This window comes from Polistes dominula, unplaced genomic scaffold (genome assembly GCF_049000335.1).
Source record: "Polistes dominula isolate Pdom_NZ unplaced genomic scaffold, Pdom_raw_medaka contig_33, whole genome shotgun sequence".
In the NCBI taxonomy this organism is placed as follows: Eukaryota; Metazoa; Arthropoda; class Insecta; order Hymenoptera; family Vespidae; genus Polistes; species Polistes dominula.
Genome location: NW_028300998.1, coordinates 3,809,254 through 3,830,102, shown reverse-complemented (window position 1 = coordinate 3,830,102; position 20,849 = coordinate 3,809,254). Strand labels below are relative to the sequence as shown.

At 37.9% G+C, this 20,849-nt stretch overlaps 1 protein-coding gene across 3 annotated transcripts in view; it reads left to right on the top strand.

The window, feature by feature from the left end:
* Positions 1-20,849, top strand: part of LOC107065729 (ultrabithorax) — a 138,160-nt gene that overhangs the window by 103,178 nt on the left and 14,133 nt on the right. For all 3 annotated transcript variants that reach the window (XM_089173451.1, XM_089173450.1, XM_089173452.1), the window contains one exon: positions 14,856-15,259. In XM_089173451.1, coding sequence (XP_089029577.1) covers positions 14,856-15,156 — 301 coding nt within the window. In that variant the 3' untranslated portion in view covers positions 15,157-15,259. The remainder of the gene's footprint in view (positions 1-14,855; positions 15,260-20,849) is intronic.

Here is a 20,849-nt window from a genome sequence, read left to right as displayed (position 1 = left end):
CTCTCTCGCTTACTTTCTCTCGTGACGGAGCCGGCCCCGCGGGGACTAATTTTTATTTTTCCTCTTTTCCCGCACTGTGTAGGTAAGTGCTTCGCGTCCAGCTATTTCTCATAAATTTGAATTAATTTACATGCATTTGAATTTAATACATCGCCTGTACTTTATCAAAGCAATTAAGCTTTTAAGCGCGCATTTGCATTAATCCAATGTTTACAATTACGGGTCCTACCAAACCTCTTCTTTCGGGTAGCTAGCAGCTTCCTCGCGAGAAATATCCTTCTTTCGTTCCTTCCTTCCTTACTCCGAGACGCAACCTCGCAACGACATCATCCAATGAGAGAATTCGAGGCGTTACGAGATTGGACGCGGTTGGGTAGAACGACTACTCGTTACCAAAAACGTGTCGAGGGATTCTTCTTACTCCGATTATTCCGCCTCTTGCATTTTTGGTTGAACGCTCGAATTGTAAAGAAAAATGAGAGGGAAGGTAGTACGATTATGTCGATCGTTCTCGATCATCTTGCAAGAGAGATCGATCCTCGTCGGTCGTTAACTCGATCGATCAGAACTTGCACGTAAATTCGAGATTTCCAATTTTATTTCTTAGCCCTCGCCATTATCCTGGCGAACGTTCTAGAAGTAAACGTTCTCTCATCGAGATATTACGTCCTCGATAATTATACCTACGCGCGTTTACTTGCTAGCGACGTTCTCGCGTAGAGATAACGGCGCGCGTGTTTTGCGAATCTCTCATCGGTGCACGTTCATTATCCAAGAAAGCTCCGAGAGCTAATTAATTCGAGACAGGGAAAAGGTCAGCTTGGAAATCGGTGCCGCTACGAGAGAAGGTTATCGCCAATTAGCGAGCGTGGAAAAATCGTTTAGGGCAACGATGTAAGTTTGTTAACGCGTCGAGAGCTCGGACTTACCATTGCAAATAAAGCGATTAAACGAGCACCCAGTTAGCCAGCCGCTCGTTGCACGTGCTATCAAACGATCAAACGCGAATAATATTAATCGTTATGCACATATGTACTTTAAATATCTATTATTCGTCAAAGGAATTTGAATATTTGCCAAGTGAAAGTTCAACGAAAAGGTCATTCTTATTTTATAATATTCCACAAGAAAATACTCTAGATAAATAAAATAACATAGAATATAAATAAAACGTAGACAAAAATTATAATCAAATATTACAAATCAAAAATTATAATTCGACTGAAAATTCTATACCAGAGAGAAAGGAGAGGCGATGGAAACTGAACGCAAACCCCGTCCTTTCTGAAAGTACATAATTCGCAAGCTCGATCGACGAGCATCTTTCAAAGCATGGATTTTACGCAAATTGATGGGGACGTAGAGTTGAAGGGCGATTCAAGGAGCGATTCGAGGGCTCTTCTTCGGAGCCTAGAATGATCCAGATTCCAGGGCAGCCGTTTACGATAGGGAAGGAACGGAAAAGGATTGGTCCTTCGCTCGGTTACGTAGTTACAGGTTGGTCAGGCTCATGGTAAGACGAACGAGGCGGCGCGCTACGAGATCTTATCCGAACGCAGCAGCGGCCACTGAATCATCCGCTTTGAATAGGGCTTCGCTTCACTCCCTATATTATACCTATAGATATCAACCAACCTTATACCACACCTAAGTATACGCATATATACATATATGTACATATGATATACTTGTATATATGTACATGTATGTGTATACTTACATGCAGCTACGAACACCCTCTTTCTATCTCTCTCTCTCTCTCTCTCTCTCTCTCTCTCTCTCTCTCTCTGTTTCTAGTTTACTTGCTCGTTCACAGTCTCTGGAGGGAAAGTGCCTGTAGAGAATGACAGAGGACGGTTGTATAAATGCGTTATACAGGAGAAAGCACGGTTCGCAGTAAATTAGCACGCGCGACACCGTCGCACCGTTAGCGCATGGTGTGCGCGTAGCCACCTTGTGACTAGCAACTCTGTCCTACGGCGACGTACCTTCGAGCCCATGACTTACAAGCCGGCGATAATGTTCGCTACCAGAGTCTTAATCAGCATATATCATAGCGACAAAGCGACGTTGACCGCCCTCTCAGATTCTACCTCGATCCCATCCTCGACGGATCTGGAACATTCCCGTACCTCTCATTTGTTTTTATTTTTATTTTTATTTTTTTTTTTTAGATCAGTTTTGGATATAAGATAAATGAAATATATAAATGATGACATATGATTGCGATGTAGCGTATTAATTTCATAAATCTGTGAGTTTACGTATGTTAGATTTTATTTTATTTTAAATAAAGTAAGAAAAAAGATCTTATGAATAAACAACACTTCAGTTAACTGTCTGATCTTTAAATAGATATTTTTGTTAATTATAAGAATAACAAATTTTTGAATTTTTACATGTCCCCATTATTAGCATATAACATAGTTGCAATTCTCGGCGTGGTTAGAAATATTCATAGATTATAGATCATTTTGGTAATATAAATCTTTAGGAGAACATTCAAGGGTCATCCGCCTCTACTATGTATCAACTTTCACGCTCGTGAGATCGAGCTCGTAGTCGAAAAAAAGAAGATTTTTTTTCCAGGTTGGTTAGAAAGAAATCACACAGGGACGAGATAAACCTATATACCTGAGTCGAAGAGGAAGATTACCTCGAAAAAATGTATCCGTTCGAATGAAAGAGGATTTTTATATTCCGTGGTCGATTGTCATAGTTTTTCATTTTTCATAAAGTGTTTTTTTTTAAGTATACCATTGCCGATCAAGAAAATGAATGGAACACGTAAAAATTGTAACTGGAGCAAAGTCGAATAGCATGAAACGATCGGGAAAAAAATGTGAAAAATTTTCAAATCGAATTCGGATTTTTTAATATGCCAGTAAAGTTGTAAAAACATTTTTGGCAAAGAGCTCGCATATCGCTAACGTATCACATGCGAAACGGAGAAAGAGAGAAAAAGAGAAAAAGCGAGAGAGGGAGAGAGAGAGAGAGAGAGAGACAGAAAGAGAGAAGAAATGAGAAGGAAGGAGAGAGTCGCGGATAGAGTAACCACAGAACTAGTAGAGCTCCAACTTTCCTGATTTATACGAGTTCATTATTATTTTCGCACGCGGCGGAATAATCGCGCGGCAAGAAGGCAGAAGAGAAAACTACATAGTGGCGAGCGTGCGTTGAATAATGAAGCTGATTTTTTCTTTCTCTCTTTCCTTCCGCGTCTCCTCGCGACTCCTCATTTCACGGCGATTATTAATGGTGGTCGCGGGGGCGGCGGTAGCCGTGGGGCGGCGGCTCGAGATAGCTTTGCGAACGATTTATGATCGGCATCGTTGCCTTCCGTTCTTTTTGACGAGAAATCGTTGAGAAAAGGAAACCACGTCGAGTTCTAACGATTTAAAGCTGATCCTTCTTTTATTAACTAACATTATTCAAACTTTCTGTAGAAAAGAATAATAGTTTTTTGACAGATCCAAATAGAAACACGATAATATAGAATAATTAGAATTAGATATATGTCCCAACAAATCAAAAAGTATAATAGTTGAATGACCTGACCATACACATGAATATTTCTCAGACATCGGGGAAGAAGAGGTGAGATTTAAAATGGACTTTTAAAAGGAAGAAGAAATTCCGAAGAACGAAGCTGTTTGGGTTTAGTTCAGCAGCAGGTACGAGCCTTGTTCGAGATGTGGAATAAATTTGGTGAGACGAGAGGCTTGAACATACATTTATCTATTTTCGCGCGACATATCATGAACGGTGGTAGCGTAGTTAACATACCGCCATAATAATACGACCGACGTCTTTCTTAGTTTAAATCTGACAATCTTAGTCTCTTCTCGGAGTGCATTGGGCGTAGCTTTTCAGCGCCATTACTTCGCGCCATTACCGAAACGAAGCCGAGGGCATCAGCATAATGCGTTGGTTCGGACAATTTGACGAATATTGTTGTTCGTACGAGGAAGACAAAGAAAACGAAGAGGTGGAGACGCGAAAAATCGAAATAGTGGTCTCCTCGATAATCATAGTCGCTCGTTGAAGGGTATATAAACGCGATGTTCGGGCCCATCGCGTTCATCTTCGTCGGAACCGGCTCTCCCCGCCTCTCTGGATTGGGCCCGTTTGACTCTTTTTCTTTCTCTCTCTCTCTCTGATAGTAGTGGTGGTGCGCGAGCGCGCCACCGGAGGCCAAGAGAACCAAACGCGAGCCCCCACAGTGTGTGCACGGACGAATCTCCGAGCAAGGGGACCCCTCGGAGGGGTCCGGTTCTCTCCCCTCCAGTCCCCACTACACTACTTCTCTACACTCAACTCGACTCGACTCAACCAACCCCTCGCTTTCTCTCTTTCTCTCACGAAAGCAAAGGAAGCTATGCCCCTGTGCTGCGAGAGAACGCACAAGAAAGCCACACTAATCCGGTATATCCTACTCCCCGCTCGCAAATTATCGAATCATCTAGCTACAAGTTAAGTCATTACGCCAGAGCGCACCGGCCTCCAGGGTATACTAGCTTATTATATATTTTTGCCTGTCGGAAGCTGGCTCGATATCGTGTCCAACTTCGGCTTTCTGCCCCTCCTTCTTATTTTTTTTTCTCATCTTTTCTATCTCTTCGCAAAGTGGAATGCCCTCGTAAATCAATGCTTTGACGAAATAAAGTCTGATATATACCTATATTTGGCGAACTTAAGCATTAGGATATATCTACATTTATATTATGTTAAGACTCAGTCACACATACTCACTTGAACACACATACGAAGACACACCATACAAAAATAAATAAATAAATATATATATATATATATTTACACACATATGCACGCACACATACATTCGATATTCACATACGTCTCTGTTATTTCTCGAAACGATAACTCGAAAGGAACTCGAGCTCGTACGAAAGTAACGATTCGATTTCGTAGAAAAGGACATCGAGAATGCAATCTTGTCCTGGTCGTTCGAAGGAGGAGGACAAGAAGGTCCTCGCGGAATTATCGGCGACGAATGGCTCGCATTTAAAATTAGGAGGTCCAACTGAGAGGAGACTTTGGCTTATCCGGAGGACAGGTGACGTCGATGAGCTCATATATGCGCACGATGGAGCTTACAGAGGCGCAACAAAAACTTAGCGACGCGTTCTGCATTAACCTCGCGTCCGCATGGCTCCGCACAACTCCGCATGGCTCTACTCGACCCGGTCTCGGCCCTTTGTGCCCAAGCAGGAACGCGTGCGTGTGCTATCTTCGTGGTCTCTCTTCTTCTTCTTCTTCTTCTTCTTCTCTTCTCTTTTCTTCTCTTCTTCTTCGGGATCTGTGCCCATAGAGTTGGAAATAAGGCGGCAATAAAGCATATGTAAAATATATTCTGGAATTCCTTTTAGGACGCAGATATATGTGTGGTTGGTGGGTCGGTTGCCTGTTGGTAACCATGTCTCTCCCCATACCCTCACTTCTCTTTCTCTACTACTTCGTCTTCTTCTTCTTCTTCTTATTCGTCTTCGTCTTTTCTTCAAAGATTAAGAGAGAAGGAAAACCCGACCATCTACAAAACTTATGCTAGAACTTATACTCGCGAGATGAGGTAAATAAGAGAAACAATTTTTCCTTCTTGAAACTTTTTTACTGAGATTACCCACCCACCTGTATCAAACTTCATCTTTAATCAATTATTTACATTTCTTTTTATCATTCCCAGATTAGAAAAATTTTATTAAACTTTTTTTCCCATTGAACATATTTTAAATGAATGAAATAAATAATTATTAGAAATATTTCAAACTATAAAGTTTAACAATTAAACTGACTAACAATAAGTCGAAATTGATATAAAAGGAAGATCGAAATGCACGGTGGTACGAAAACTTTTAGTCAGGAGGAACACGGAGTACGGTTCGGGAGGTGAGAAAAATGGAGAAAGGAAGAGAAAGAAACACGAAGCCGCGAGGTGTCGCCTTACAACCGGCTCGGTTCGCTTACCTACGAAAGCCTCTTTTGCATGCCATCTTCTCCACCATCTTGTCTCCCGTTGCTTCTTTTGCTCGCGGCTTCTACCGAGTAGAAGCGTCCTCCTACCTTCTCCTCCTCCTCCTCTTCTTCTTCTTCTTCTTCTTCTTTTTCTCCTTTTCATTTCTTCCTCCTCTTCTTCTTTCTACATACTTCTTTTTATTTTTTCTTCTTCTTCCTCTTCTCCTTCCTTCTTTTCTTTATCTACAGTTACACCGTTGCATTCGGTCTTTGCATAATTATTACAGTTACCACAAGTAGCAGCTGGATCGTTGTAGGAAAAAATACCCCCACAACCTCCTCGTTTGCTTTTACTCGTGGTCGTTGTTGTTGTTACCGTTGTTGTTGCCGTTCGTTGGCATCGATGTAAAAAAAAAAAAAAGAAAGGAAAGGAAAGAAGAGCCGCGGGTGAGCTTTGCATGTACGCGTTAATTAAATTTCTCAACGGACATCGGGGTGCTCTGTCCTCGCCGATTCTCGATGCCCCTTCTATCCAAAGAGAATCAATAGCTTCGAGAAACAATTTAGACACCGTGAAATTCTTTACGTTCTTATTCCTCTTTGATTTTCGCTACTTTTTTTTTTATTTGTTTTATTTTTATTTTTTTATTTTATGTGCATATATCTTCGCTCGCAGACAAAATTTGGTGAACTCTCGCTACGAACTCAACGTACAGTTTAAATCCTCGTGAGATACCTACGTTGTATGAATATTTTATATCGTGACACGTCCCGTGTGTTTACTTTACGATATATGTGAATATGTATATACATATACATATGTGTATATAATATACACGTAAACTCGAAGGCGTCGAATCGTAAAAATAAGTAAAATTGTTTATAAGCGAATTAAGTTATCTCAGTGAAGACGTAAATTTTCAATAATACAAAATGATGTTTGATTATCGATAGATAAAATGTCAACAATATAAATAATACTTTAACTAATCTTAACTTCTAAGTATACTCGATCAATTAAATTCTTATCTAAATCGGTTCTCTTTATTAGGCAATGCTTATTCGTATATACACGCGTCGTGACTCGTTCTCTTAACGATCCTGCGTAACGTCAAATGGTTCCGTACTATGTAGCTTATTATGCGAATAAGCTAATTCTTTCCATATAGGAAAATAAGCGGACTCGAGTTGACTACAGATATGAGAACAACGACTTGAAATATATTCGACCTTCGTACCGATTTCGTCAACGCCTCCTACGTTTTGATTGAAACTCCGATTAAAATATATTCTATATAATTATGTTTGCAATTATAATTTCGAATATTATGGAAAAATATTTCGACGTTGATATCTTTAAGTCTCGTTGGATTGCGTTAAAAATTTCTAAAATAAAGAAAAATTTTCAAAATAAAGAATAACTTGGAGAAAGTTTGTGCGTCTTTTTGACGAAAAGAAACGAATGCAACAAGCGATTATCAACTTTCGAGCAACTAAACGATTTAAATCGAATTTACGATTGTACTTTGTACCGTCGTAGCAGTGCCGAAAACTTTACGATCGCTTTTTGCGACGAAAATTTAGGAAGCAACACGTAAGGGAACGCGAATCCCGAGGATTTAACGGATTAAGCAGGATCAAACGTAAGACCGTAAGTTATTTTTGCATCAAAGTACAAGTATTTATGGACTCGCTAACGTCTCGAAGCTTTCACTTTTTTTTTCTCGTGAAATTTTGAGGAACAATTTTTGTTCACTAAATTATTATGGTATAGGTACTGGTACTAATTAAAAATCGTCTCTTCAAAACTTATGTTTTCTTATATTGTTCCTTGTAAATGTAAAATCATTTTATGACTTCTTTTATTTGAATCAAATCGAATATGATTAGTAATGACAATATTTGTTGTTTTTTTTTTTTTTGTTGGAAATGAAAAAGAAGTTACGAGAGATCTTTAGATTTTCTAAGAGAGAGAAAAGTTAAGAGAGAAAATGTTGTTTTTCTTTTCACTTTTTAAAGGTGATTTTCACGCGTGGGAGTCGCGGTCGCCACCTAGCCCGCGGCAGCAGCCGATCGTGTGCCGAGGCGTTTATTCAAAAGTGCCTGCACGTAAAACCGATATCTTATTCCCGAACGCTCCATTCGTTCTTCTTATGGCCACGCTATATCCTACCGGCTGTGGACGACATTCTTGTCCGCGTCGCGTAACTTCTTCGTCGTTTTAGGGCTACGATCGGTCGATCGTTCGTTCTTTCGTTTAAACGTCTTCTGACGATATTCTCAGACAGCCTCAAGCTATTCATCTGATCATCGACATTCTACAGAATAAATTTATTGCAAGATTTCGTTCATTTAGAAAAAATTATCGAGAAAATAAATGTTGTTCGAATCGTATGTTCTTCGACAAAGAAACAAATAATTTTGTACTACTGTTCGAATAATTTTTCTTCTTTTTACCAAATGTAAATTTTTCTTTGAGAAATAAATTTCACTGAAAGAAATAATAGAAAATGTATTCTCTCTCGTTACTCTCATCTGCGTGTCCGCTATGAACTTCTTCCCGGGATTTTCTAAGGACTCTTCCAATTTTCTACTTGAACGGTAGAAACATGGGTTACTGATTCCAACGTAATAGATTGATATCTTCTTCGATTTCTTTTTTCGCGATACTTTGGAAACGAGAGATCGCATAGATAAGAGAAAGGAAAAAAAATACAAAGTTTTACTTCGAGTTCCCTTGGGAAGATAAAATGAAATCGAGTGAAACTTCGACTATAGACAGATAAATGGTTAGGGTATTTCTTTTGAATAGATTTATCTATTAAAATACATAAAATTAGCATGAAAATCATCGGTTTCGAAGACAATCAATGGTTTTCCCAATATACTAACTAAGTAGATTCATTAACGATACGTTTCAAACAATAAAATCAGAATTTAAAGGTTCATTAAACAGACCCAAGCTGTTAGTAACATTAATCTCATTAAATTCCTAAAGAATACGGACATAGATATAACAGTACAGTAAGATCAAGCATTTGATTCGAGACAAGCATTAGGTAGCATTTAAAACGAAATGCACAAGGTAGACTTAAAACGGTCTATTTATCGAGTCAGACGAAAGCGGAAACCGAAACGTCTTTTAAACGCGGCGAATCCCATAAGACTATCGATTCTCGCGAAAGGGGACGCTTACCCCTTCCTCAGCCAACTTCTAATTTATTCACGTCGTAAAGGTGTACCCTTTATTTACGATTTTCCATAGCTTATTTTTCCTCCTGCACGTACATCCACGTGAAGTGCGCGAGAGTAAAGCAAAGGAGAGATAGAGAAAGAGAAAGAAAGAAAGAGAGAGAGAGTTTCTCGTCTCTCTTCGTTAGTCTCCTTCTGTACATAACTTATTAATTACAGTTGACTAATGCGCTCCAGCTGTGCCATGCTGCAGCGTCTTACGAATCGCCCTTCTCTCTCTCTTTCTCTCTCTCTCTCTCTCTCTCTCTCTTTCTTTCTTTCTCTTCTTGTCTTTCTCATTCTCTTCTTGAAAAGCGAGTCAGTAACTTTCTCTTGGAGCTTTCTCGGCAGCGGTAGCAGCCCCTAAGAGAGGAAAGAGAGCACCATAGTAGGAGGAGACGACTCACCAAGAGAAAAGAGGAAATCTAAAGAGTGAGTAAGAAAGAAAAAGAAAGAGAGAGAGAGAGAGGAGGAGGGGGTAACAGAGAAGAGAAGAGAAATGGCGAGGGAAGCCGAGGGAAGGCGGGAGATGGTGAGCAGTAACTCACGCCCCCGAGAGGATTACCTACCTTGGTGAAGCTGGAAGAGGGTATACCCCACGTTGAGCTACGATCTTGCTGCGTAGCTACGCGTTTCTCATACCAAGTGTCTCCGGGACTCTCTCTCTCTCTCTCTCTCTCTCTCTCTCTCTTTCTTTCTTTCTCTGTCTTCCTCTCTCTAGCGAGAAAGGCCTTTCTTCCTCCGTTGTAGCAACGCAAACGCCGCTACGAGCTTCTACAAGCTTGCTTGCGTGAGCTGCCTTTTCTAGCACGTTCTGAGTAAAGGGGAGAGAAAGGACGTGTCGCTCGCTAGGAGCCACCGGAAGCCCGAAACTTATGACACGTGAAAAGGGAGCCACCCGTAGGCTACTCTTGTTTCTCGACGATAGAAGTAAGCGTTCTAATTATCAAGACGACGATTTACTTTTAAGTCGACGATTGCCCGATTCTTATACCACGCTTGGAATTTACTATTCGGTTCTTTGATGTTTATATTTTTGGAATTATTTTTTTTTTTTATCTGAAATATAATATATTTTATTTTCTTTTTCATTATTAGGTTGATTTAACGATGCACGTGTAACATACGAATGAGGAATAAATAAAATTTATTTCATTGTCACAAAAGTTTCTTGATCTTTTTTGTTAGGCTTATTTATATCAATACTATTAAATAAAAAATATTATAAACCTAAAAAGTTACTAAGAAAAAGCAAGAAACTTTGGGGGAACAACTTGATACGAATAATGATCCAAAAAATTTTCATCATTTAAAATGCGAAAAACGGGACCGAATGAAATAAAATTAAAAATAAATTCTAACAAATTTCAATCGGTAGACAAATTAAATTATACAGCCTATACGTAATATATCGAAGATCGAATTATCGTAAATATCTTTTGGCAAAAAATGAGAAGAGAAATGATTAACAGTTCGACCTTACCAACAAAAAGTTACATGAGGGAGCGCTTTAGAACGTAAGCCTAAGGGAACATCTTATAGTAGTGCATAAACACAGCCTGTAGGTTCCTCTTCTTCTTCTTCTACTTCGTGCTTCAGAGCAATTCACTTACTTTGATTTGATTGGTCTTCGCGTATGATAGGAGCTTTCGTCTATGCGAGTTTCAAAGAGGAAGCTCGGAGGGAGGCCGAAAGGAGAGCACTGGGAACTCAAAGAGGGAGCTTCGGAATCGTGTTTTGCGAACCGCGAACAGAGTTATACCGCTAAATCCCCGCCAGCAATCAACGTATTGGCTGTTCTTATTAGAGTTGGCAACAACCAAACTCTCCCCATACTCCTCCCAAATTCTCATCCCCTTCGACTTTCCATTTATGCTCGAATACTCCACGAAATTTCCTTCCTATACCACCGTACGCTTAGAATCCCTTTTCTGCTTCCTAGATGATTTCAACCGAGTTGAAAAAAATTTCTGATTACTCGGCGAAATGTCACGATCGTCCTTAAATCTTTTACTTTGTTCTAAATCTTTATATTTCCTATTTTCCTCCGCCCCCATTCGACAATCGATCGTGCCGTTTATTCGTTGTATTTCTTTCTCAAAGAAATATTGCGAATAAAATTCTAAACTTCTAACGAACTATATATTTAATTTTTTAAATTAATTTATTAAGTTTTTACTATTAAAGTATTACTTTGTGGGCTAGTAATTTTAAAATTAAATTTAAAAATTTCTTCCAAAATCGCGTTAAGAACACGAACCATTTCGAGCATATGTTCTCCCGTTCATAAAGATGAAGAAGGAAAAGGGAAAAAACAATATATTTAATGATTCTTATTTCTCTCACCTCTCTCTCTCTCTCTCTCTCTCTCTCTCTCTCTCTCGTAAAAACTTTTTTCGACGTAGATACGTCATCGACTAAGAAGAACAATTCGTCGGACGAAAGTTTCGTTCGGCTGAAGTTTCAGACGAAATACGAGGAAGCATTTTTCAAGAAAGGCGTGAGTAACGACCGAAATATTTTCCTTCTCCCTAAGCGCGTGCTCTTCTCTTCTCTCGTTTTTCTCATCCGCAACGAACGCTCCTCACCTCTCTCTCTCTCTCTCTCTCTTCTCTCACTATACCCTTCTTCTTTCCTTGTCTTCCCTAAAGGTTCTTCTCCGGATGAAACACGTTTCACGGGCTCAGCATAAAACGTATATCCACCCCCGTTGGTTAAACAGCTACACACGCTTCTTCTATACGCTTGTACAGGAGCGTGGCGGACTTAGGATTCCCCTAACTTCGTTTCATCTTCCGATATATCCCAAAGGGCCGAACGAGTGAACTTGCGGAGCTTGATCGAATTTTGGTAGTTCTGAAAGATCTGGCAGAAGAACAGAAAGCCAGATATATATGAAACTGATCCATTGTTCGGAAAACAGATCTCCAAAATGTTCGATGAAAATTAAATTTAAGATAAAATAATAAGTTCTTCTAAATAAACAAATTGGAAATGAAATAAATGATTGAAAAAGGTATTTCATGTTCAAGGAAAAACAGAAGGAAGTTAATGTGATTTTCACATTTTCCTTTTTCAAGGATAACACTAGAAATGTAAACCGCTATACCCAATAACTTCTCCGTGAGTGCACGTGCGATCATACGAATGAGATAATCGGCGAAGTTAAAGGGAGAAACAAAGATGGAAATTTCGCGAAACCTCCAAACTGGAAGAGACCAGAAGGAAGGAAGGAAGGAAGGAAGGAAGGAAGGAAAGAAGGAAGGAAGGAGGAAGGAAAAAAGGCACGCGCGATAAGAGACGTGATCCTCCGAGGTTGGTAAGGAGGGTTGGAGGAAGGGCATGAAAAGCACGTCGCATTTTCTACTTTGCGGAAACGTACGAGGGCCGCTTAATTGGGGTAGGGAGGAGAGGTGGCGTGCTTTTATTTATAAGTTTGCTCGAGTCCATCGAGCCCTCACTAGAAAGCGTTGCTTTCCAAGGAAGAATGGAAGAAAGAAAAAAGAAGGAAAAAAAAGGGAGAGAAGAATCGACGAAGGCTCACGGTCCGGGTGGAACAGTGGAAGCGTGTGACAAATAACCCTTATAAACGTTCCTCCATAATTCGAGTTGCCCCCTCGACCGTGGGTTGCGAAGTTGTGCGCGAGTTGACGCGCGCAAGAACCTAGAATGAGAATATCGCGAAGTTACTCAGGGAAGAGAAATCGAGCGAGAGTATGGAGAGAAACGGGGGTGAGTTTGGATTGTGGACCACTTGATTACCTAGCGATAATAAACATCGAGCCGATATGAACTCGGTTTGACCACTGCTCCCTCATACTATCTACTCACTGAAACCAACAGAGAGAAAGAGAAAGAGAGAGACAGAGAGAGACAGAGAGAGAGTGGACACATGAGCGCGCGCGCGCGTCTGTTGTGCGCCAGCCAACTGGCACGTAGTAGATACGTACGGGAGAACGGTCGTTTCGTCGACCATAGATAGCCGGGGATACGGTTGTAAATATGATGCGTTTATTGGCTACCGTGATTCGTGACCACCGAGAAGGAAAGAGAGAGAGAGAGAGAGAGAGAAATGGAGAGGGACTCGAGAGAGTTGCGAGTTCGTGTCATTGCTGTGCTTTCGTACGATTAACTTTAGTCCCAATGATTTCGAGACCTATGGCCGGATTACCTATGATCTATGAAAAGGTGACCTACGTGAATCATAAAAGAAGAAATAGCATGAAAGAAAAATATCCTAAAAGAATAAAAACGCATCTAGTCTTATCGTCTCACCGTTCTTTTTGTTTATATTCTAGTCTAATAATCAATTATAAAATAAACCTGTTCAGCAATTTCTGTAAATTTTCACTGTTAGATAAGTTAACTAAATGATTTCAAAGTTTCTTTTTTTTAGTAAAATGTTTAAAAGTGACGACTCGTTTGCTCGCTCGTGCACCGTGTCAACGATAAAAAGAAGTATATACATGTTTTATATAGGTGCAGGTGGCACGTCGGTAAACGATAGTATTATAAACGTTTATGCGACTCGATATAGACCGTATGTGCAAGAGTCGACGTAAAAGGCTGCCTGCTTATGGAGAGAAGTAGTTTGAAAGAACGAGATAGAAAAAGAGAAGAAAAGAGAGAGAAAGAGAGAAGAAAAGCGAGACGGGGTGGGTGGCTTTAGGACGGTCGTGTCGGTGCGGGGGAGGTGAAACGGGAGGGTTTTTACGAGGCAGTAACGGCCGATAAGGTGAGCTTGCGCCTCCTCCCCCCATTCAGAGCTTATTCCGCTACTGTACCCAAGTGGATGCTCAAAGTTCTCTCTTTCTCTCTCATCCAACTCTCTTTTTCTCTTTTCTTTTATTTTCTTTCTCTTTCTCTCGACTTTCTTGATCCTTCTCATGCTCTTAGTCGTTGTCGTCGTCGTTGTCGTCCCATGAACGACTTCACCATTGCTTTATTTAAAACCGTTTACACCTATCGCTACAAACTTTTCAAAGAAACTCCCGTTTGCGGTAACATCGACGTATCTTAGATTTTTTATCGTCGTTCTTTTTCTTCAATGTTATACACGTATAATTTTGCTTATGGTTAGTTATGATGAAATCAAATCAATCGTAAATAATGTAAAATTGATTAAAATTTGTTAGAACATTTTCATTTAGAAAAAGAGGTAGTTTTATTGGCAGTGCTTTATAGTATTATTTTAATGGTTTATTAATAATTTATTTAATAGTGATTAATATGATAACAATTAGAATACTTATATATAAGCTTAAAATGTAATTGTTATTTAACAGTTTAAATATTTGTAAAGGGTAAAAATTGTTCTACAGGTTCCAAATCAAAATTTATAGTACAGTGTTTTACAAATTTTTCAGACTTTTTTACAAATAATCAGAACCTCATACGATGTGGCATAAATAAGCTTAGGACTCTTAGAAATTTTATGCTTTAAACATTAGCTCATGTAAAAAGGATCGTCGAGTGGAAAGATTTGTGAGGCACTAATGTAAATTGTGAGAGGTAGATTATAGCATAATTTATAATAATTACAAATTAATTGAGAATAATTATATTTGAACATAATGGTAATAATAATTAAAGATAAAAAAGAGTAAATAAAGATTGTATCGCTGATAAGGCCCAATCGGTGGATGTTGCAGGAGCGAACGGACTGCGCAGGCGCGGCCGACAGACCTACACGCGTTATCAAACGTTGGAACTGGAGAAGGAATTCCACACGAATCACTACCTCACCAGGCGGAGGCGGATCGAGATGGCACACGCACTATGTTTGACAGAACGGCAGATCAAGATATGGTTTCAGAATCGACGGATGAAGCTGAAGAAGGAAATACAAGCGATAAAAGAATTGAACGAGCAAGAAAAGCAAGCGCAAGCGCAAAAAGCAGCGGCAGCGGCCGCGGCTGCGCATCAGCAACAAGGTGGCGGTGGGGGTCCTGAGGGGGGTAACTAGGGGTACGCCCTACACCGTAGCCCCCTGACCACCCCACCGCGAATCCACACCACCCTCTGCTAGCGCCTCAATGTACACAGCTATACTAAGGTGAGCTTAATATTTATTTTTTTTTCATACTACCATAATTCATAGGTAAATTCTTCATCTTCAATTTATAAAATAAAGTAGCTACAATTTCACATTAATACAATGAATGAAAGGTATTAGGATTTACGTTAAAATTTTGTCTTAAAATATGGAAGTAGAAGACTTTTATCATCGGTCTATGTGGTTCTTTTTTTACATCGTTTAAAGTTTAACGCACGATGTTGCTTTGAACATTCACGAAACAAAACGGAAAAGCCTTCGTCAAGTTGAAACACTAACCACGCTCTCAGCTATTTTCTTTTTCGTGAAATAAGTTTCCTCGGCGAATCTAATGAGAATATACCACGCGCGAGCGTGCTTTCATAATTTCATAAGTTATTCCGTTTGTGTATGCTCTTAAGAGAAGGGTAGATGCGTTCACCGGCCGGAGTAAGTCTGTATTCCGTAACGTTGTGCAAACTTAATTTTTGTCACACTATTTCCCTGTAAAATGAGAAATATTTATTTTGTCTGTTTATATTCGCCAAGGAATACATTTCTACGTATTCTAAACAGAACAATTTAAATTAAAATTGCTAAAACAAAATTTCTTCCTAAGTTTTTATTAATGTGCTTTTATTTATATTTTTTTTTCACCAAAATAAAATAGAACATGTAATTTAAATTGTCATTCAAATATAGATGTAATTAGTACGTGACTGAAAAATTCATTTCTTTATTCAATTGTTTATAGCAAGAATGTAATCTGCATATTTAATGATACCTACGTGTAATATCAAAATGTTTAATTACCTGAATACACAGACATACACATTATACGTACTCCACTAATATCTGAAATAACTTTTTGTTGGTAGAAAGAAATCTCGCATACGAGCGAATTGTATTTCATAAATTCAATTTATATTAATAATATTTATACTTAACAATTTACTGGTTATTTGTCCATTTATAATTGTTGAATGTGATACATATTCTTCGTCTAGACGTGACTTCATGGGAATTTTTAGCTCTACAATATTTGTACTTAACAATTTACTGGTTATTTGTCCATTTATAATTGTTGAATGTGATACATATTCTTCGTCTAGATGTGATTTCAAAGGAATTTTTTAGCTGTCTAAACTTGTCGCAATACTGGGTGAAAGTGAAAGTTTATTTCTTTATAGGATATAGGGGGTTGAAAAAAAGGAAGAAAGTAGAAAGTTGTGGGCAGGTAAAAAAGAATAGTAACAAAGGTGATGTTTTGGGTGTGCTATCTATCCTAAAGATCCATCCTATAATTCGTATTTTCGTCGTGGGGCGGCTATTCATTCTCGGAAGACGAATGGCCCATCGAATGCGTTGTTCTGTGCACACCAATATTGCCTTTAAAAAAAGGCCTCTACTTTTTTACGATTTTCACGACGTTTACTTTTTATCCCTGGCATGTTCCATTTTATCGGCATTTTTTACGAAAATCTAACTAAAAAGAACTTTCTAAACATGATTTTCATTTTATTCTGAATGTTTTTTGAACGTTTTGTTTTTTTACAAAAAAAAATCTCTTTTCAATCTCTTATAAATGTTTTACGATCATTTTTTGATCTATTTTGTTGAAAAAAATGTGAGTAAGAGAAATAACGCGTTCATTGTATAGAAATCCCATTGCTAAAGTAACTATCCTCAAAAAATCCTAGAAAGTTATAGAGCGGATATTCCAAAGCCGTTAGTCGATTGTCTCGAAAATAATTCTGTCTCGACTAGAAGGTACATTGTATTTAAATCTAACATTCTCATCCCACTCTTCGTACTCACGTCTAAATGTAAAATAGTTATCGAATAGTCAATGAAAGAGAATTATTTACTTACTCGTGTTCTCGTGAACTCGACATTTCCCTATTTTCGGATCATCGAACATTCGGATAAATTATAAAATAACTTTTTGTCGATACACACAACAGATCAAAGTTTAATGTGTAAATTCATGGTAATTTGGATTCTTTTCAAACTCTTTATTTGAAAATCGAATCGTCGTTCTCGTAAAATCAGTCGTAACGTTGCAATGTTGCTGCCGCGGGTCTTGAAAATCGAGATTTGTTCGAGAGCAACATTCTTCTTAATCTTCTTCCTTTTTCGGATTGCACGGCCAACTTCTCGCATAAATTCTCCCCTCGACCATTCGTAATATTACCCGCAGAACGATTCCTCGATTAACTTCGTGGATTGCACTGTAATTGTACGGGTCGTTCGAGCTCAATTAAATAACGCTTCGAGGACGATATTTATTTAAAACGGCCGGGAGTGTTATTTATTTAATTGACGACATCAAATTCGCAAATATACTAAGCGTTACATTCCGAGTTATCCCGCTTTATCTCGTATGGTTATATAATTAAATCGTTCGACGCTATTAAAGTTCCATTTGGTTGGTTATAAAAGGATCCGATGATTGAGACATTGATTCTGTAATTGAAACTTTATATCGCCATTGACTTTCCACCTGCATCCACGAAGGTGTCAAGAATTTTTCGTAGTAATTATTTTTGCTTGATATTTATATTTTAAACGTTAATTTATATGTATATATATATATAACAAAAATATATATATATATATATATTTTTTGTTACAAGTAACTAACAATGTATAACATTTTCATTCCAAATTTGTAAGTAGAGGATCATGTGTATTATAAATTTATTTAAATTCAGTCTACTTCCGTGTATCATTTTTCTTTCGTCTCTAAAAATAGAAGAATGCAAATAAACGCATCTTCGTTTCTTTTTTTTCCGAGTAACACAATTGAAAAATACGAGTTTAATAAAAACGAACCTCCGTTCGTAAACATGAAAACGCAATTAACATGAATAAACCTAGAAGTTAAAGAAAAACATCGTTTTAATATGCGCATAAGAATGTGTGTGCCATTGAAAAGTGTAAAAATAAATGAAATCTTTTATCGCATCAATTTAATCGGATATAAAAAAAGGCATTTGAATTACAAAATTTGATATTGAACTTAAAAATGTATAAAATCGATTTAATACAGTAAATAAAACTTTAACGAGATTTGCTTTTAATCAGACTATCCAAATTTGTATAGTGTGTTAAATATAATATGGTGATCCGTATCCATAGTATGACACTGCCATCTAACGGAATTAACGATCTCTGGTATAGTTATGGCTGCTTCACCCTCACAAGTTTGTGGGCGTGGTTAAGGCGGAGACGAAGGAAAATGACTATTTTCTTGAATTAATTCCATATTTAATTTTATCTTTCTATAAACAATATTATTATTTTTATTTAATAGTACTCATTAAAATAATATATCCGATATATTTACAGTATAATTTCAATTTCATTAAGATAAGAATCTAAAGAAGATTTTCAAAGCATTTGCTTTGATGTAATACTCCGCGAGCACTACTTTTCTTTACTAAATCGGACTATACCAGATGGCAGCATCGGTCAGCCCTATATCAGCATTTATGAGAACGCTCTACTTTACCGACTCTCAATAGGTAAGCACAAATTTACGAAAGCGCTCTACCCACTAAGTTCGACAATCGAGGTTGTTAGTTCGATGATCTTCCGTAATGCGCATTGTACTTTGTTTTTATCGACGTGGTAATACAAAAGGACTATAAGGGACTAAAATGCATGTGAAAGAAAGCTTACCCTGATTCTTAAATCTTATTCCCGCTACAGTCTATAACGAAAATGTTATAAAAGAAAAGGTGACATTTTTATTAGAAACAAAGGATCGCCGTAACGTAATTTTATTGCCCAATAAAACGTAATTTCCATGGATCGATGAAACACTTCGGTCGTTTATCTCTCACTCTCTATCTCTCTGACATAGATGTTCGTCAAACACTGGAACAAGCTCTTTATTGGCTGTAAAGGAAGACATTTTACGATCCATAAAAACATTTATAGCGCTAGAGTCGTCTTACTTCGGTTGTAACACCCCCGTCCCACCCAGTTATATCCATTACCCCTTCCGTGGCCTTTCCAAGGGCGGCCACTGGCACGCGCGCTCTCTTGCCTTGCCTGCCTTTGAGATTTACAGGTTACGCTCCCGGTAACACCTCGTAAACTTGGCTTAACGACTTTAACCGGGCCTAACAGCTTCCTTCCTGTAATCAGACCCTGACCTACCTTTTATACTCGTCCTAGAAAAATCTCGAGCCAACTGTCATGTTTCTTTCATCGATGTAACCCTCATCATTATTTTACGACTAAATTTATGACCTATGAATAGTTACATTTTATCAATAATGTTTGACTACCAATTTCTTTTATTATAAACAGACTCTTTCCCAAATGATTATTGTGCTCGTAATTTATAAATACGTTTGTTCAAGATTCTTATCTTATTTGTTATTCTAAAATAAGTAATTAAACTGGTTTTATATCTTGTTTCTTTAAAGAAGAATGAGCTTCTGAAGAATCTAAATGAAAAGTCTCATTGCTTTTGTATTAAATCACCTATACAATAGAAGGCTTGTAACTCTTGAACGTGCGCTACCAGCTCAGAGAATACAGTTCTTTGCCTTATGATTTGTTTTGATTACACTTCATTACCATTTTACGCCTTTCGCTGGCAGCGTAACGGCCTGGCAATAAGTCTTCTTCGTTGATTCTATCGCGACGTTTATGGCCATCATTATTAGCTGATACCACTTGAACTCTCGTAAAGTCTACGCCTGTGCGCGATCTGGCTCGTCTGGGATGCTCATCCACTTGCACATAGTGGCATCAGTAGAGGGGATAAATTGGAAGGGATAACCACGAAGACGAATAAGAGAGGGGAGACTAACGAGTTGAGCGATTGTCCGCTAGATTGCGTTCTTATGACTCGGCTATGTTTATATATATATATATATATATGATAGACTTGACATATTTTATTTTATATCTTTGTTAATATAATAAAAAAAATTTATTTTTTCTAACAATAATTACTTCTAAAAATATTGTTTATAACTTAATATTGAATAATAGTTTATTTTATTGGACAAAAATAACAAATAAATATTAATTAATTATATTAAATTTATTAAAAATAATTTAAGTTTTATACTTAGATTTGTAGAGTTTGTATAGATGGAATATAATATGATAATAGCATCAAAGTAATTATAAAAAAATTTATTTTAAAATTGCAACGGTCTTAAATATTTTAATACGATTTCATTCAAAAATTGAAGAACTTATTTAATATTTAAATACAGCCAAGTCGGTTAACTTAAAGCGAGCATCAAAGATACATAAAATTAATCCGAATGTAATACCATATTCCAGTTAGTATTACCGAACAACGATAGAACTAGAATGTAAACAAAAGATTTCTGTTTGGCAGTGATAATTTAACAGCTTCTTATATACTTACTGGGATCTTCCGCGAGCTACGAATATTCTGAAATCTGGTTTCGCGCGGTGGTATTAGCATTTAAAAGTGAGCAGTACCCGGCCTGCCGGCGCCATTGGTCCACATTTACACAACAATGAGGGTCCGTACTCTAAAAACTCCCAGAATCCCTGGGCTTGAAAGTCAGACGCGAATCAGTGAGAGAAAGAGATAGAAAGAAGAGATGGGGAA